The sequence below is a fragment of the Bombina bombina genome, chromosome 3, assembly GCF_027579735.1.
Source record: "Bombina bombina isolate aBomBom1 chromosome 3, aBomBom1.pri, whole genome shotgun sequence".
NCBI lineage: Eukaryota > Metazoa > Chordata > Amphibia > Anura > Bombinatoridae > Bombina > Bombina bombina.
Genome location: NC_069501.1, coordinates 1057153995 through 1057171578, shown reverse-complemented (window position 1 = coordinate 1057171578; position 17584 = coordinate 1057153995). Strand labels below are relative to the sequence as shown.

The following is a 17584-nucleotide window of genomic DNA, read 5'->3' as shown; positions in this document are numbered from 1 at the left end:
CTACAAGGAGTGAGAACATTTTCAGAATAGTATTGTGAAATTAGACTCACCTGTGATTGGAAATAGGTTTCTTGTGGGGTAGACAGCACGTCAGCTGAAGCGATATCCAAGTGAAGAAGGATTTGCCGGAAAGAAGGTCTATTTCTTGGTTTGCTGTTCCTAAAAATGGAGAAAGACAAGGCTGAGTCCTGCAGGAAAACGTGGCAAAGATCCTGCTCAGATAATAATCTTTATGTAGACACAAATACACTGACAGTTAAAGGGACAGTACAGTCAACTGTTTTCCCATGATTCAGAGAGTATGTAATTATAACACAACTTTTCAGTTTACTTCTGTTATCTAAGCTGCTTTGCTTTCTGGTATCCTTTGTTGAAAAGCATACCTAGATAGACTCAGAACAGCAAAGCACTACTGGGAGCTAGCTGCACATATATACCTCTTCTAACCTGAGGTGTTTAGCTAGATCCCAGTAGTGCACTGCTGACCCTTCAACAAGAGAATGAAGCAAATTTGATAACAGAGTATACAATTTTAAACAACTTTTCAAATCCACCTCTATCTGAATCATGAAATAAAAAAATGGGTTTCATATCCCTTTAAGTTCATAGAATCTGTAACTAACTGCTTCTCCTGTAAATGCGTGTAGATCAGGGTTTTTCAACTCCAGTCCTCAGGCCTCCCTAACAGGCATATTTTCAGGATATCTAGACTGGTGCACAAGTGAAACAATCAGCTGATTAGTAAACATGGGTAATATCCTGCTCTCATCCTAGGTAATCCTGAAAACCTGGCCTGTTAGGGAGACATTAGGAATGGTTTGAAAACCCCTGATGTAGAGTTTGACATTTGTATTCTGAACTAAAATGATAAGACTTCAAGTCCTCCACTAACACTCAAAGTCTATGTGCAAGGTCTGATTTATCTATGCCCAAGACAGAGTTTTTTTCTGTTGTACTAAATACTTTGCCCCTTTGAAAAGAAGATGAAGGGAGAAGAAAAGATTAAAATAACTAAACTCCAGCAATATTTATACTTAGTATGAGATGTCACATTTTTGTTTATGTTTCTGTAGAAAATAACTTACAGCAGCTAGAATTGATTGTCAGCTGTTGACCTTAAATGGTTATTGTGTTGTAAGATAACAATTCAGTTTTGTTCCTGTAGGATTTCATGATATGTTTGTATCATTTGTATTCTTTGCTGATTACAAATAAAGGAATTTAAAAAAAAGAAAGTATTTTGCCCCTTTGTGCTCAGTGAGTTTAACACCAACCTAGGTTCCCCCATATATATATATATACATATATACTGTATATAATATCTACTTAGTAAGTTATCGAATCCTTCTTAGTGAGGCAGCCAATCTGATAGCTTTTTAAATTTAAGCCAATGAGCAATTGATAACCAGCTAAGCAGGAATTCCTGTGTATGATGGATACCTTAACTCGCTGCTTAATTTGCCCAATGACAAAATTGGTTCTGCACTCACCAACACTGCCTTAATAGGAGCTTGAATCCATCAGGACAACTAGAAGGTACAGGTAGGTGTAGACTGTTGCTGCCCACTCCCCATATTATTGCTGATGAGTCTACATCTTTATATGGGATCTCCCCTGTCAACAGCTCCCACAGAACCACTCCGAAGGACCTGAGAAGCACAGAAGGGTAAACAAAATAACATTAATAAGAGTTTTCCAGTAAGCAAATGATAAAGATTGGATTACAAATAAACTCACTGTCTGTATCTGTAATCTTGATCACACAGCAAATATGTTGGAACCTAATACTGCATATCATAGGAGACAAAGAAATGATGTTTCTTACGCTATCAAAGCTTGTCTGTGAATGATTCTCATAAAGCCCAGAGAGGGGGTTAGTAGGACAGGTCTCATGGGGAAGAGTGATGGTGCAGCTGGTGAGTTGATAAATGATGTGTCTATTCTTCTGCCTATAACCCCCTGATCTAAATAATGCTGTCACTATCAATTATGTGGGATGATAGGATTCACTGTCCACCACCCAGTTTATATAGAGTGGGGATATGGACAACTGGTATACCCAGGAAGGGAAGTCAGGAAAAAAAAATACATTAAGAGAAAGAAAATACAAGTGAATAAAATAAGGAAGGAATGAAAGACAGACATACATCATTGATCTTTACCAATCTAATTTTTTAATGAAGTTACCCATGAGATCATTTAACAACAAGACAGCAAGGATTAGGTAGGAATTAGCTAAAAGCTAAATTTAATAAACATAAAAATCAAGTGGAAGATAAGCAGTACCTAGTATCACATTGTCACGCATGAGCAGTTGCGCTCTATTTTATGCATGCAAAGTTACTGGCTTTTTAAAGGGTGTCTGCAGTCAGTCATAAAGCTATACACAGGCCAAAGTTTTATTATGTTTCTTCTTCTATAAAGGTAAATTTTTTCAGGTACAGATGCTTAAATTGAGCCATATGCAGATAAATACTAACTTCCATGACTGTGTGGGCCCCCAGATCTGGTGCAGCAACTGAGTGAATGTAGATATTTTTTTTTTTAAAAACAAAGTGAAAACTGAAAAAAGACTGAAAGGTGGCAAGGGGCATAAATACAGGGGTCTCAAAATTCTTGACTGAGACTGGGCCCACGCCTGTAGGGGACCCAATGGTGCTTACAATCAGCAGTGGTTTTCCTACAGGATGGGCTGGTGGGTTCCAGGTTCCACCTACTTCCTGCTTGCCCCCTCTGTGTGTCACCCTGCAAAACAGGGCTCACCGTGTATGGAAAGTGTTTGGATTTGCCTTTAGAAATATCGTGGCAGGGTATCCAAGATGGTTGCCATACAGATACTTGTACAGGAAGTGCACATCCTGGCACGGCCTAACCACCTGTTCCTACTTCCGTGTTGCTGCCGATTCAGCTTCTGCTGACTGCCAGAAAGGGCACTGCAGAAATGTGGGGTCCCATTGTTGGCTTAGCCAAGTAGCCTAGTGAGTTCTAGTTACACCCTTCACTTGCCCATTCTATTTACTAAGGCCTAGATTTAGAGTTCGGCGGTAAAAGGGCTGTTAACGCTCCGCGGGTTTTTTTCTGGCCGCACCATAAATTTAACTCTGGTATCGAGAGTTCAAACAAATGCTGCGTTAGGCTCCAAAAAAGGAGCGTAGAGCATTTATACCGCAAATGCAACTCTCGATACCAGAGTTGCTTACGGACGCGGCCGGCATCAAAAACGTGCTCGTGCACGATTCTCCCATAGGAAACAATGGGGCTGTTTGAGCTGAAAAAAAACCTAACACCTGCAAAAAAGCAGCGTTCAGCTCCTAACGCAGCCCCATTGTTTCCTATGGGGAAACACCTCCTAAGTCTGCACCTAACACCCTAACATGTACCCCGAGTCTAAACACCCCTAACCTTACACTTATTAACTCCTAATCTGCCGCCCCCGCTATCGCTGACCCCTGCATTACACTTTTAACCCCTAATCTGCCGCTCCGTAAACCGCCGCCACCTACGTTATCCCTATGTACCCCTAATCTGCTGCCCTAACATCGCCGACCCCTATGTTATATTTATTAACCCCTAATCTGCCCCCCACATCGTCGCCGACACCTGCCTACACTTATTAACCCCTAATCTGCCGAGCGGACCGCACCGCTACTATAATAAAGTTATTAACCCCTAATCCGCCTCACTAACCCTATCATAAATAGTATTAACCCCTAATCTGCCCTCCCTAACATCGCCGACACCTACCTTCAATTATTAACCCCTAATCTGCCGACCGGAGCTCACCGCTATTCTAATAAATGGATTAACCCCTAAAGCTAAGTCTAACCCTAACACTAACACCCCCCTAAGTTAAATATAATTTTTATCTAACAAAATAAATTAACTCTTATTAAATAAATGATTCCTATTTAAAGCTAAATACTTACCTGTAAAATAAATCCTAATATAGCTACAATATAAATTATAATTATATTATAGCTATTTTAGGATTAATATTTATTTTACAGGCAACTTTGTAATTATTTTAACCAGGTACAATAGCTATTAAATAGTTAAGAACTATTTAATAGTTACCTAGTTAAAATAATAACAAATTTACCTGTAAAATAAATCATAACCTAAGATATAATTAAACCTAACACTACCCTATCAATAAAATAATTAAATAAACTACCTACAATTACCTACAATTAACCTAACACTACACTATCAATAAATTAATTAAACACAATTGCTACAAATAAATAAAATTAAATAAACTATCTAAAGTACAAAAAATAAAAAAGAACTAAGTTACAGAAAATAATAAAATATTTACAAACATAATAAAAATATTACAACAATTTTAAACTAATTACACCTACTCTAAGCCCCCTAATAAAATAACAAAGCCCCCCAAAATAAAAAATTCCCTACCCTATTCTAAAATACAAATATTACAAGCTCTTTTACCTTACCAGCCCTGAACAGGGCCCTTTGCGGGGCATGCCCCAAGAATTTCAGCTCTTTTGCCTGTAAAAAAAAACATACAATACCCCCCCCCAACATTACAACCCACCACCCACATACCCCTAATCTAACCCAAACCCCCCTTAAATAAACCTAACACTACCCCCCTGATGATCTTCCTACCTTGTCTTCACCATGCCAGGTTCACCGATCCGTCCTGGCTCCAAGATCTTCATCCAACCCAAGCGTGGGCTAGACATCCACTGAAGAAGTCCAGAAGAGGGTCCAAAGTCTTCCTCCTATCCGGCAAGAAGAGGACATCCGGACCGGCAAACATCTTCTCCAAGCGGCATCTTCTATCTTCTTCCATCCGATGACGACCGGCTCCATCTTGAAGACCTCCAGCGCGGATCCATCCTCTTCTTCCGACGACTAGACGACGAATGACGGTTCCTTTAAGGGACGTCATCCAAGATGGCGTCCCTCGAATTCCGATTGGCTGATAGGATTCTATCAGCCAATCGGAATTAAGGTAGGAATTTTCTGATTGGCTGATGGAATCAGCCAATCAGAATATAGTTCAATCCGATTGGCTGATCCAATCAGCCAATCAGATTGAGCTCGCATTCTATTGGCTGATCGGAACAGCCAATAGAATGCGAGCTCAATCTGATTGGCTGATTGGATCAGCCAATCGGATTGAACTATATTCTGATTGGCTGATTCCATCAGCCAATCAGAAAATTCCTACCTTAATTCCGATTGGCTGATAGAATCCTATCAGCCAATCGGAATTCGAGGGACGCCATCTTGGATGACGTCCCTTAAAGGAACCGTCATTCGTCGTCTAGTCGTCGGAAGAAGAGGATGGATCCGCGCTGGAGGTCTTCAAGATGGAGCCGGTCGTCATCGGATGGAAGAAGATAGAAGATGCCGCTTGGAGAAGATGTTTGCCGGTCCGGATGTCCTCTTCTTGCCGGATAGGAGGAAGACTTTGGACCCTCTTCTGGACTTCTTCAGTGGATGTCTAGCCCACGCTTGGGTTGGATGAAGATCTTGGAGCCAGGACGGATCGGTGAACCTGGCATGGTGAAGACAAGGTAGGAAGATCATCAGGGGGGTAGTGTTAGGTTTATTTAAGGGGGGTTTGGGTTAGATTAGGGGTATGTGGGTGGTGGGTTGTAATGTTGGGGGGGGGTATTGTATGTTTTTTTTTACAGGCAAAAGAGCTGAAATTCTTGGGGCATGCCCCGCAAAGGGCCCTGTTCAGGGCTGGTAAGGTAAAAGAGCTTGTAATATTTGTATTTTAGAATAGGGTAGGGAATTTTTTATTTTGGGGGGCTTTGTTATTTTATTAGGGGGCTTAGAGTAGGTGTAATTAGTTTAAAATTGTTGTAATATTTTTATTATGTTTGTAAATATTTTATTATTTTCTGTAACTTAGTTCTTTTTTATTTTTTGTACTTTAGATAGTTTATTTAATTTTATTTATTTGTAGCAATTGTGTTTAATTAATTTATTGATAGTGTAGTGTTAGGTTAATTGTAGGTAATTGTAGGTAGTTTATTTAATTATTTTATTGATAGGGTAGTGTTAGGTTTAATTATATCTTAGGTTATGATTTATTTTACAGGTAAATTTGTTATTATTTTAACTAGGTAACTATTAAATAGTTCTTAACTATTTAATAGCTATTGTACCTGGTTAAAATAATTACAAAGTTGCCTGTAAAATAAATATTAATCCTAAAATAGCTATAATATAATTATAATTTATATTGTAGCTATATTAGGATTTATTTTACAGGTAAGTATTTAGCTTTAAATAGGAATCATTTATTTAATAAGAGTTAATTTATTTCGTTAGATAAAAATTATATTTAACTTAGGGGGGTGTTAGTGTTAGGGTTAGACTTAGCTTTAGGGGTTAATCCATTTATTAGAATAGCGGTGAGCTCCGGTCGGCAGATTAGGGGTTAATAAGTGTAGGTAGGTGTCGGCGACGTTGTGGGGGGCAGATTAGGGGTTAATAAATATAACATAGGGGTCGGCGATGTTAGGGGTAGCAGATTAGGGGTACATAGGGATAACGTAGGTGGCGGCGATTTGCGGTCGGAAGATTAGGGGTTAATTATTTTAAGTAGCTTGCGGCGACGTTGTGGGGGGCAAGTTAGGGGTTAATAGATATAATACAGGGGTCGGCGGTGTTAGGGGCAGCAGATTAGGGGTACATAAGTATAACGTAGGTGGCGGTCGGCAGATTAGGGGTTAAAAATTTTAATCGAGTGGCGGCGATGTGGGGGGAGCTCGGTTTAGGGGTACATAGGTAGTTTATGGGTGTTAGTGTACTTTAGGGTACAGTAGTTAAGAGCTTTATAAACCGGCGTTAGCCAGAAAGCTCTTAACTCCTGCTATTTTCAGGCGGCTGGAATCTTGTCGTTAGAGCTCTAACGCTCACTGCAGAAACGACTCTAAATACCGGCGTTAGGAAGATCCCATTGAAAAGATAGGCTACGCAAATGGCGTAGGGGGATCTGCGGTATGGAAAAGTCGCGGCTGTAAAGTGAGCGTTAGACCCTTTAATCACTGACTCCAAATACCAGCGGGCGCCCAAAACCAGCGTTAGGAGCCTCTAACGCTGGTTTTGACGGCTACCGCCGAACTCTAAATCTAGGCCTAAGTTTCTTATCGGATTTCTAACTTTATCAATGGCCTTATTTTATTTTGCTTCATTCTCAATCTGAAGGTATTTTTTAAACTCCCACTGCCACGTCCACTGGAATTAAATTAATAATTTCAATCTCTAATGAGATAAAGGACTTTTTAACATGATATCTGAACCTGACATTCAACTGAGAAAGCACTGGGCAACCCCATCCCCAAAAGTGTTGCATCAATTTATGTTTTTTATTTGATCTATGTGAATCTGTCAAATAGGAGTGCTGCTTTTTAATGGTTTCTCAGATTTTAATAAACAGTAATAGTGCAGACCTGTCTTTCCTTTAGAGAAGTATATAACTTTTTATTTATATTTTATTATTAATAGTTATTATATTACATTGTTAGTCAAATACAGACATAACAAGAAAATAAAACACAAAACAATTAATAGGTATGAGTTGGCATAACAGATACTTGTGCATTTCAGATTATATGGTCACATTGATAGGCACAATGGTCAGTCTAGACACTAAAACCTTGACTAGTGATACATTAGATTAATTAGTATTTCTATCTATTGTAAGAACGTTGTTCTAGTTAAGGAGACACTAGTAGTCTACTTAGTTACTAACAGAGGACAGGTATTCTTCCCAAATAAACCTCAATGAATGAAAGAAGTTTATACGCTTGATCTGTTGGTAACAATATCTTTCCAGAGACAACATCTTTTTGACTTTATCCTCCAATCTAACACACAAGGTACAGAGGGTTTTTTCCATAACTGTGGAATGAGTTACTTAGCCCCATTAAGCATAACCTGTAACTAAGTTTGCATTTTAATTTGGGGGATTTGTTAAATAAACATGGTAATGGATCAAACTGAAATGTATGTGACAGTACCAGTTCTAACTCTTTATGTATATACTGTGCCAATATAACATTATCTTTAGACAATGCCATTTCTTTTTATTTTTATAATTTTTTCTTTAAATATAAAAATTAGTGATAATGTGTATGTTATTACAAAAAGTTTTTAGCTGAAATTAAACTAGCCAAAAATGGCCAAAAAATAATTTTCTCAAATTTTCTACAAGATTTAACACAAATGTATTTCTCTATGTGCTGCATTTCAAAAACGTGTTAATGTTACAGTTAGTAAAAAAAAAAAAAAGATAGAAAAGATTTATTTGAATATATTAAAAATGATACAACTTTAAACATATCAATAAAACACAGAAAATGTACCTTCCTGCAGTACCCAAAACAATTCCTGCGATCTTGTTGTGAATGACTATTGTTCTGAGTAACAAGACTTCTTTTTTTTTTTACCCTTCACTCGAGTATAACTTCATATTTTAATGGGCTAAACCTATAGTGATTTTCACAGCTTATGTGTTTGTGATTTAGAGCAATGCCTTTGTTTTTGTACTATTGACCTCTTGGCTGCAACACATTGTGTATTAAAGGAAAAGAACACAAGGGCACTATATGGCCTAGTACAGTTTGGAAACACTTCCCAATATTAGAAAGGTAGGTACACTCAGCACTAACAGGTGTTATATTTTCAGGCTGGAACTTAACAGTTGTCCAGCAGACTGATGACCATGTGCTGAAAGGAACCAGAGTGGTCGTCATTCTATCACTAGCAACACTGCTCTGCCGGTGCCAAGCTGTACTTTAACTAGAAATTTAACCCCTTTACAGGGTTTAAACACTTGGCATTACTGTGTTGCTAATTATAACATGACAAGCTCTAACTAATTAGAATGTTTCATTTTATCACTATAATGTTCCTTTAACTCCAAAAATTTAAATGTTTCAAGTTCTCCTTGAGGAGGATGAAGAGTATTCCATGGAATGCAGAACCTCAACCTCCCTAAGTGCTGTATAGTGATTGGTGGATATGTGCAGGAACTCATTTATATGTGTCTCTAATTTACCACAACAAGAAAGAACAAAATACAAACAAACATGAAACATGCATTTTACATGCAGATCTTTATAAATACAGTGAATCATTTCTAATGAATAAATAAAACATTTACAGCTCGAGCAGTAATGCACTACTGGGAGCTAGCTGAACACAGCTGGTGAGCCAATGAAAACAGGAATTTGTGTCTAGCCACCAATCACTAACTAGGTTCCAGTAGGGCATTACTGCTCCTGAGCCTACCCAGAGTTGTGCTTTTCAGCAAAGGATACCAAGAGAACAAAGTAAATTTTGATAATAGAAGTAAATTGAAAACTTGCTTAAAAAATGTGTGTTTAATATTGATTGTCACGTCCCTTTAAGTCAAACGATAGTTTTACTAGCAATGGCAACCACTTATGTACACAAACCTCATATTTATATATTGTTTTCCTCCTCATGAGCCTGGGATGATTGACAGCCTTTTATTACACATACAAATAACTATTACTATGTGTAGCAGTAATCCGTTACAAGCTGCTAGATACAATACCGCCTGAAAGCACACACTTACTTAGTGTCACACCTGAGAAGCAAAACTACGTTCTTATTTTTATCGACACCAATCCCAAATCATTTCACCGCATTTATTTACAGATCTTAATGAACTGACTCATCTGTTTCTTGATTAGAAAGTGCCTGCAGGAGATGTGGTCCCATCTGCGCCATGTCCTCAGGAAGCTTATTTAGTGCTAAGCGTGTGCGTGTGCCAGCAGAGAGGGGATATAATGTGATGCTGCCCTTTTTAGGAGAGGTCACACTGTGACAGATGGACACTAATCCCCCACCCTTCTTGTAACCCGTCTCCATAGTAACAGTGGCCACCCCTCTGTATCAATGATAATATCCCTCCCTTTGTTGCTTTAAGTAAATTATCAACCATCAGAAAAAAACAAAACAAAGAGAAAATGGATGGCAGCGAGGCACAGGGAAAAAACTATGTATGATAGATAGGTGGGTGGAGAGGAAACAAAGGCTACTTCTGAAAGTGTAACTATGGGTTAGTTTTTGAGATGTGAATGTTGGGAAGTAAAATATGTGAGTACAATGTTTAGTTTTGTACAGAAAAATCTTAGCTAACGTTAATGGTGGTGAATACAGGTAAATACTATAGACAAGAGTGCAGGTTAATAATGAAAATCTGCATACAGTCTGGTATATGTTGGGTTAATACAGGATATGTCAGTACAGCAAAAAACTGACGATTATTTCAACAGTCTACAACAAGATGTATAGGTACAGTATGTTGTTAATACAAGAAACATTAGGACTGCAGATAGTACTAGACATGAGTAAATGTCAGTAATGTATATATACTGTAAACACATGTTAATATATGAGATAGGCGCAGATTTAAGTAAAGCTTAGTATGGGATATTTAAGCAGTGTTCTGTATAGGACAACTACATTGTGCTAAACATATTAGTACAGAATATTACTGGATATGTGAATGCAGGTCAGTTCTGTAAATTTGAGCATTGGTTAATACTAATTATACAGTCATGTACATATTAACAATACCGATAGGAGTACACTTATGTACAAACTAGTACTTGAAATGCGCATAAAGGTTAGTAGTGAAGATAGTGGCGATACTGCTGTGCTGTGAGTGCAAGTTAATACTGGAGATAGGAGAACAGCTTAGCACTGCATACGTAAGACGCTATAAACATAAATGATAATAATAATAGTCTAGCGCTGGATATGTAAGTGAAGTTAATATAGGATACCGGTGTACAAGATAAGACAGAAGATAAAAGAACAAAAGAGCACTGTAGAAATGACTGCAGGTTAACATTGGAGAAGCAAACAACTGCCCAAGAAATAGGATATTAAAGGACTGCTTTCTACTACAGAGGATAGTAGGTGCATGAGTCATTTGTGCTTCTTCAAAGAGAGGGTGGTTGATTCATGGAATAAACTTCCATCAGAGCTGGCAAAAACTTACTGTGGGAGACTTAAAGAATGCCTGAGATAAGCATAAAGGCTGTGACACACTGCAAGCGATGCGGCGCAAGGCGAAGCAGCTGCTTCGCACCGCATCGCTTCTAAAGTTAAAATATTTCATCTCTGGGCACTCAGCTACGAGCTCAGTGGAAAAGGCAGGACACACTGAGTGCGCACATCCGCATCTACACGCTGCGCACCGCTCCGCTTGCAGTGTGTAACAGCCTTCTATGAACTAATAAAAGGGACACTAAACCCACATTTTTCTTTCATGATTCAATTAGAGCATGCAATTTTAAGCAACTTTCTAATTTACTTCTATGATCAATGTTTCTTTGTTCTCTTGGTATCGTTTGTGGTAAAGCAGGGACATAAGCTCAGGAGCATGCATGTTTTCTGAAGCACTATATGGCAGCAGTTTTGCAACAATGTTATCCATTTGCAAGAAGAACCCACCTATCTCTTCAACAAAGGATATCATGGGAGCAAAGCAAAACTTGATAAAACGTTTTTTTTTTATTGTATGCTCTGTCTGAATGATAAAAGAAAAAATTGGGATGTAATGCTGTGATGGGAGGCAGGACAGTAATGAATATGTAATTATTAATAAATATTATTTAAAACATCCAAAAACTTAATTGCAATAATAAATTAATGTTCTGATGGTCTTGTGCCAAATTTCATAAGTTAAAACAGTGATGGCCACTTCCTAACACATGGGGGTTCAGAGCAATATTTTAGAAACCTTACGGGTTGCATATATCTATAAATATATATATATATATATACTAGTCCTAAAGCCTGTGTACACGGGCCAATTTTTTAAGTATCGCGGTTCCAACCCTTGCTCCCTCTCTCTCCCCACTTTCTTTTGCGCTCTCTCTCCCCCATCTCTTTTGCGCTCTCTCTCCCCCCTCTCTTTTGCGCTCTATCTCCCCCCCTATTTTGCGCTCTCTCTCCCCCCCAAATTTGCTCTCTCTCTCTCCCCCTCTTTTGCTCTCTCTCCCCCCTCTTTTGCTCTCTCTCCCCTCTTTTGCTTGCGCTCTCTCTTCCCCCCTCTTCTGCTCTTTCTCTCTCGCCCTCTTTTGCTCTCTCCCCCTCTTTTGCTCGCTCTCTCCCCTATTTTGCTCTCTCTCTCCCTCTCTTTTGCTCTCTCTCTCACTCTCTTTTGCTCTCTCTCTCCTCTCTTTTGCTCTCTCTCCCCCTCTCTTTTGCATTCTCTCCCCCTCTCTTTTGCGCTCTCTCCCCCTCTCTTTTGCTCTCTCCCCCCACTCTTTTGCGCTCTCTCCCCCTCTCTTTTGCGCTCTCTCTCACCATTCTCTTTTGCGCTCTCTCTCTCCCCCTCTCTTTTGAGCTCTCTCCCTCCCCCTTCTCTTTTGAACTCTCTCCCCCCCTCTCTTTTGAGCTCTCTCTCTCCCCCCTCTTTTGCTCTCTCTCCCCCCTCTTTTGCGCTCTCTCTCCCCCCCTCTCTTTTGTGCTCTCTCCACCTCTCTTTTGCGCTCTCTCCCCTCTCTTTTGCGCTCTCTCCCCCCCTATTTTGCGCTCTCTCCCCCTCTCTTTTGCGCTCTCTCTCCCCTATTTTGCTCTCTTTCTCCCTCTCTTTTGCTCTCTCCCTCTCTTTTGCTCTCTCTCCCCCCTCTCTTTTGCGCTCTCTCCCCCCTCACTTTTGCGCTCTCTCCCCCTCTCTTTTGCGCTCTCTCCCCCTCTTTTTTGCGTGCTCTCTCCCCTATTTTGCTCTCTCTCTCCCCCTTTTGCTCGCTTTCTCTCTTTCCCTCCTCTCTTTTGAGCTCTCTCTCCCCCCTCTCTTTTGAGCTCTCTCTCCCCCTCTTTTGTGCTCTCTTTCCCCCTCTATTTTGCTCTCTCTCTCCCCCTCTCTTTTTCTCTCTCTCTCTCCCCCCCTCTCTTTTGCTCTCTTCCCCCTCTTTTGCTCTCTCTCCCCCCCTCGTTTGCTCTCTCTCCCCTCTCTTTTGAGCTCTCTCTCCCCCTCTTTTGCTCGCTTTCTCTCTTTCCCTCCTCTCTTTTAGTCTCTCCCGTCGACCATGCCCTTCATGCGCGTTCCCGCGAGGCCACGCCCTTCAACCACGCCCCCTCGTCATGTCCGGCCACGCCCCCACCAAGCAGCTTCCGCTGTGCGCACTCCTCTGCTGTTCAAGGCCAGGTATGTTTGTCTCTGCAGTCTCTACTGCGCATGACTGCATCTGACAAACATACCTGGCCTTTTATTATATAGGAGATATATATATATATATATAGCTAATAAAGGACCACTAAAGTCAAAATCAAATTTTCCTGATTCAGATAAAGCATGCAATTTTTAAAAAAGAAATTTGAATATACTTTGATTACAAAAAATTAACAAATTCTTTTTATATGCACACGTTCTGAGGCTCCAGTTCCTACTGAGCATGTGCAAAAGTACACAGTATACAAGTACATGCATTTTGTGTTTGGCTGATGGCTGTCACCTGAGGCAAGGGGAGGGAAATTTTGATTAACTTTGAAATTAGCCAAAAATATTCTACTGCTCATTTTAAATTAAATTATTTTTATTGTGTATTCATCAGCTATTAAAGGGACACTCAGGTCAAATTAAACTTTCATGATTCAGATAGAGCATAACATTTTAAACAACTTTCCAATTTACTTCCATTAACAAAATGTGCACAGTCTTTTTATAGTTACACTTTTTGAGTGACCAGCTCACACTGAGCATGTGCAAGAATTCACAGAATATACGTATATGCATTTGTGATTGGCTGATGGCTGTCACATGGTACAGGGGGGAGTGGTTATAGACATAACTGAAATTTGTCAGAAAAAAATCTACTCATTTGAAGTTCAGACTAAGGGCTATTGCATTGTCTTTTTATCATGCATTTGTGGATTAATCAAATATACTGTATTACTGGTCCTTTAAATTCTACTGTAATTAGTGGTCTTTTAAACACACAATAATAATATATTTCCTAAAAATGTCCAGTGGCACAGCACAAATATAGGCATGTGTACAGAATACCCTCTATCTACTGTTCTCCCCTTCAGATGGCTCTTTTGAGTTGTGGTCACCGTGTTTACACACCCATCAAATGTCCCCAAAGCATATATGGAGGCCACAAAAAGCAGTAGTTGCCAGCTAGCCATCCCTGGCATAAAAGTACGAGTTGATATATATTATTTAAAAGTTTTTTATTAAAACAGGGGACAATCAAGTTTATTAACGTGTCTGAACTGACACAAAGAAAGTTTAACATTGATAAAACACCACGGGAAGAGCCAACATATATTGATCAAAAAGAGGTCCCATGTAGAAGAGTCAAAACAACACGAGAAGATGCTTGCAAAGTGGTTTCTGACGACTATGAATACTGCTGTATAAAATCTATCAATGCAAATAGTGGTGTTCACTGTTGAAAACCACACAATTAATAGGTTTTCTAATGGACTGAAACCTTGAATTTGAAAAGCCATGACGAGAACTTTGCCTAGTCCTCTAATGAGTTGGAAATAAATATGTGCAAATTATATTTTATATTTGTTTGACAAATTATTAACTAGGTTGAAATATTTATTCTGATATTAAGAATGCTGGATCATTGTTGACATTCTAAAAAGTATTACATTTACAAGAAAGCAAAGGGTTAAAGGGACACTCAGGTTAAATTAAATTTTCATGATTCAGATACAGCATGTAATTTTAAACAACTTTCCAATTTACTTCCATTAAAAAAAATGTGCACATTCTTTAATATTTACACTTTTTGAGCCACCAGATCCTACTGAGCATGTGCAAGAACTCACAGACTATACGTATATGCATTTGTGATTGGCTGATTGCTATCACATGGTACAGGGGGAGTGGAAATATACATAACTTTGAAATTTGTTATAAAAAAAACTTCTAGTCATTTGAAGTTCAGACTAAGTGCTATTGCATTGTCTTGTTATCTTGTATTTGTTGATTATGCAAATCTAATGTGTTGACTGGTCCTTTAACTGCACACATGTCATGAATCAAACTGATTAGGAGACTACTACAAGCTGCAATCAAACATACAAGGAAGTCATCAGCAATAATGAATAATTTCTTGATTAAGTTCTTGCACATCTGCAGGTTATTTTTGGTTGGTCTGTGAAAAATCTATGGAAACAGCTTTTATGTTCAGGTTTTGACATTTTTGCCAGATCCAAATGTAGACAAATACAGATGTTCCAGAACTATTGCACACTTATCTCAGGAAGTCTAATGAGTCTATTGGTTGGATAGGAATACCATTGGTAAGACACAAAGCCACTGACAATCTGGCCAGGATGATTTTGCACCGCAAAGTCTAAAAGATTGGCGTTTAATTGATTAAAGGGATAGTCCAAATTAAACTTACATGATTCAGATAGGGCATGTCATTTTAAACAACTTTCTAATTTACTTTTATCATCAAATTTGCTTTGTTCACTTGTTATTCTTAGTTGAAAGCTAAACCTAGGTAGGCTCATATGCTAATTTCTAAGCCCTTAAAGGCTGCCTCTGCATTTAACAGTTTTTCACAGCTAGAGGGCGTTAGTTCATGTGTTTCATATAGATAACACTGTGCTCATGCACGTGAAGTTATTTAAGAGTCAGCACTAATTGCCTGAAATGCAAGTCTGTCAACAGATCTGGGATAAGGAGGCAGTCTGCAGAAGCTTAGATACAAGGTAATTACAGAGGTAAAAAGTATATTTCTATAACAGTTTTGGTTATGCAAAACTGGGGAATGGTAACTAAAGGGATTATCTTTCTTTTTAAACAATAATATTGTTGGTGTTTACTATCCCTTTAACTAGGAATTTGTGAGGATCTGACAGACCCTTGTGTCATGGGATGCTCCATTCCCCTTTATTAGTACTTTTTATCATACCAATTTTGGCATAAGGACCATTTTTTTTCTTAAACCCAAGCAATTACTTATTTAAAGAGATATAAAACATTTCTTGTTATTGAGTTATTTGATTTGCAGCACTTGCTGGTAACAGAATTTGCTTTTTGGCTTCTCTAGGAAGCTTGCGACAAGCACATTTTTATACAAAAGCAAGAGTTGTTTGATGTGATTTAGATAATTTAATTACGAGTACAGTACAAATATAATTGTGAGGTATGATTTCTATTTTATAACTTTCTTGTACAGGTAGAAAACCCTTTATCCAAACTGCTTGGGAACGGGAAAGGTTTGGATTTTGGAATATTTGCATCTGTAAAATGGGACAGTTTGGAGAGGGGGTGGAACAAAGTGTAAACAACAATATCTTATGTAATTTAGGCAATATTTGCCTGTCATAATACAGTTTATACATGCAACCTTAAGGTAGTTTTACTTTTTATAGATAGTACCCACAGTAAGATAGTACAGTACTGTAATCAGAAAGCTAATATTAAATAATAAAATATAGACTATTATTTGCATTTTTTACACAAAAACCAAACAAAAGACATAGGCAGAGAAAATTCTGACTTACAGGCAGGGAAAAATAGTAATTTTTGATAACTTTATTTTTCCAAAAAATGAATTAAAAAGTTTGGATCTTAGAATTCCGGATTTGCTGATTTATACCTGTAATGGTAATTATCAGTCAAAATCATTCCACATAATAGCTCTCAGAGCTCTGTACTAAAACATGCAAAACATGGTTTAAAATAAAAAACAAACGAACATACAAATGTACACATTATTTCATTGTTATTTGCACCTGATCCCTTGGCTATTGATTGATTTCTAAATGGTGTTAAATAAGATCTGTTTGTTGTTTCAGTAGCATAATTATGAGGACTACTTGGGTGCCCACGTTAGAGCCAAAGAATATAGGGCTCCATTTACAAAACCGCAATATACGCTCTGAGTGAGCCTGAAATGCTAGCTGCTGCCACTTAACTTGTCCGCGACAATTTAGGTGGCTGATTGAAATTATCCCGATCCTCTTGTGCACCATTGTCCGAGCGCAAGCAGGGGGGCGGCATTGCACAATCAGCGGATTGTGCAATGTTAAACGCGGGAAGCGTACTGCTGCCTGCTCGCCTCAAGGTTCATGACAGCGAATCTCTTCCGCCTGCCTATTGTTAAATCGACCCCATAATTGTCAATTCCTTGCAGGAGCTGGCATATACTGAGAAACCAGATATAAGAAAGCAGCTTTCTGTCACAAAAATATATAATTAATGGGACTGTAAAATACATGTTAACAAGAGATAGTGAGAATAGGCACATTTGTGACCGACAAACACATCAGGAAGAATCCCTGGGAAAATGTTATATTTCTATTTTTGTTAAAGGGAGGAATGAAGTCAAATGCTGCAGCCTAGTTATGTTGCAAACTGAAGCAGCTACATACTACACAGGCATGTGCACAAATGCATTTACAGATAACTCTAATCGGTCACTGTTGAGGGACAATATGTAAACATACTCACCAGGGGTTTCAAACAGTTTTTAGCATAATGTGAAGAGTTTTGCAAATGATGAATAAGTAGCAGTTTAAACTGTTTTCAAAACATCTATATTGTATGCAGATGTTTTGTAGTAAAGTACAG

General features: G+C 38.6%; 1 protein-coding gene across 1 annotated transcript in view; it reads right to left on the bottom strand.

Moving 5' to 3' along the window:
* Nucleotides 1-17584, bottom strand: part of MAP3K12 (mitogen-activated protein kinase kinase kinase 12) — a 117736-nt gene that overhangs the window by 56762 nt on the left and 43390 nt on the right. The window contains exons 5-6 of the mRNA XM_053708298.1: nt 1491-1649; nt 51-159 (exon numbers count right to left, since the gene is read on the bottom strand). Of these exons, the coding sequence (XP_053564273.1) occupies nt 51-159; nt 1491-1649 (268 nt within the window). The remainder of the gene's footprint in view (nt 1-50; nt 160-1490; nt 1650-17584) is intronic.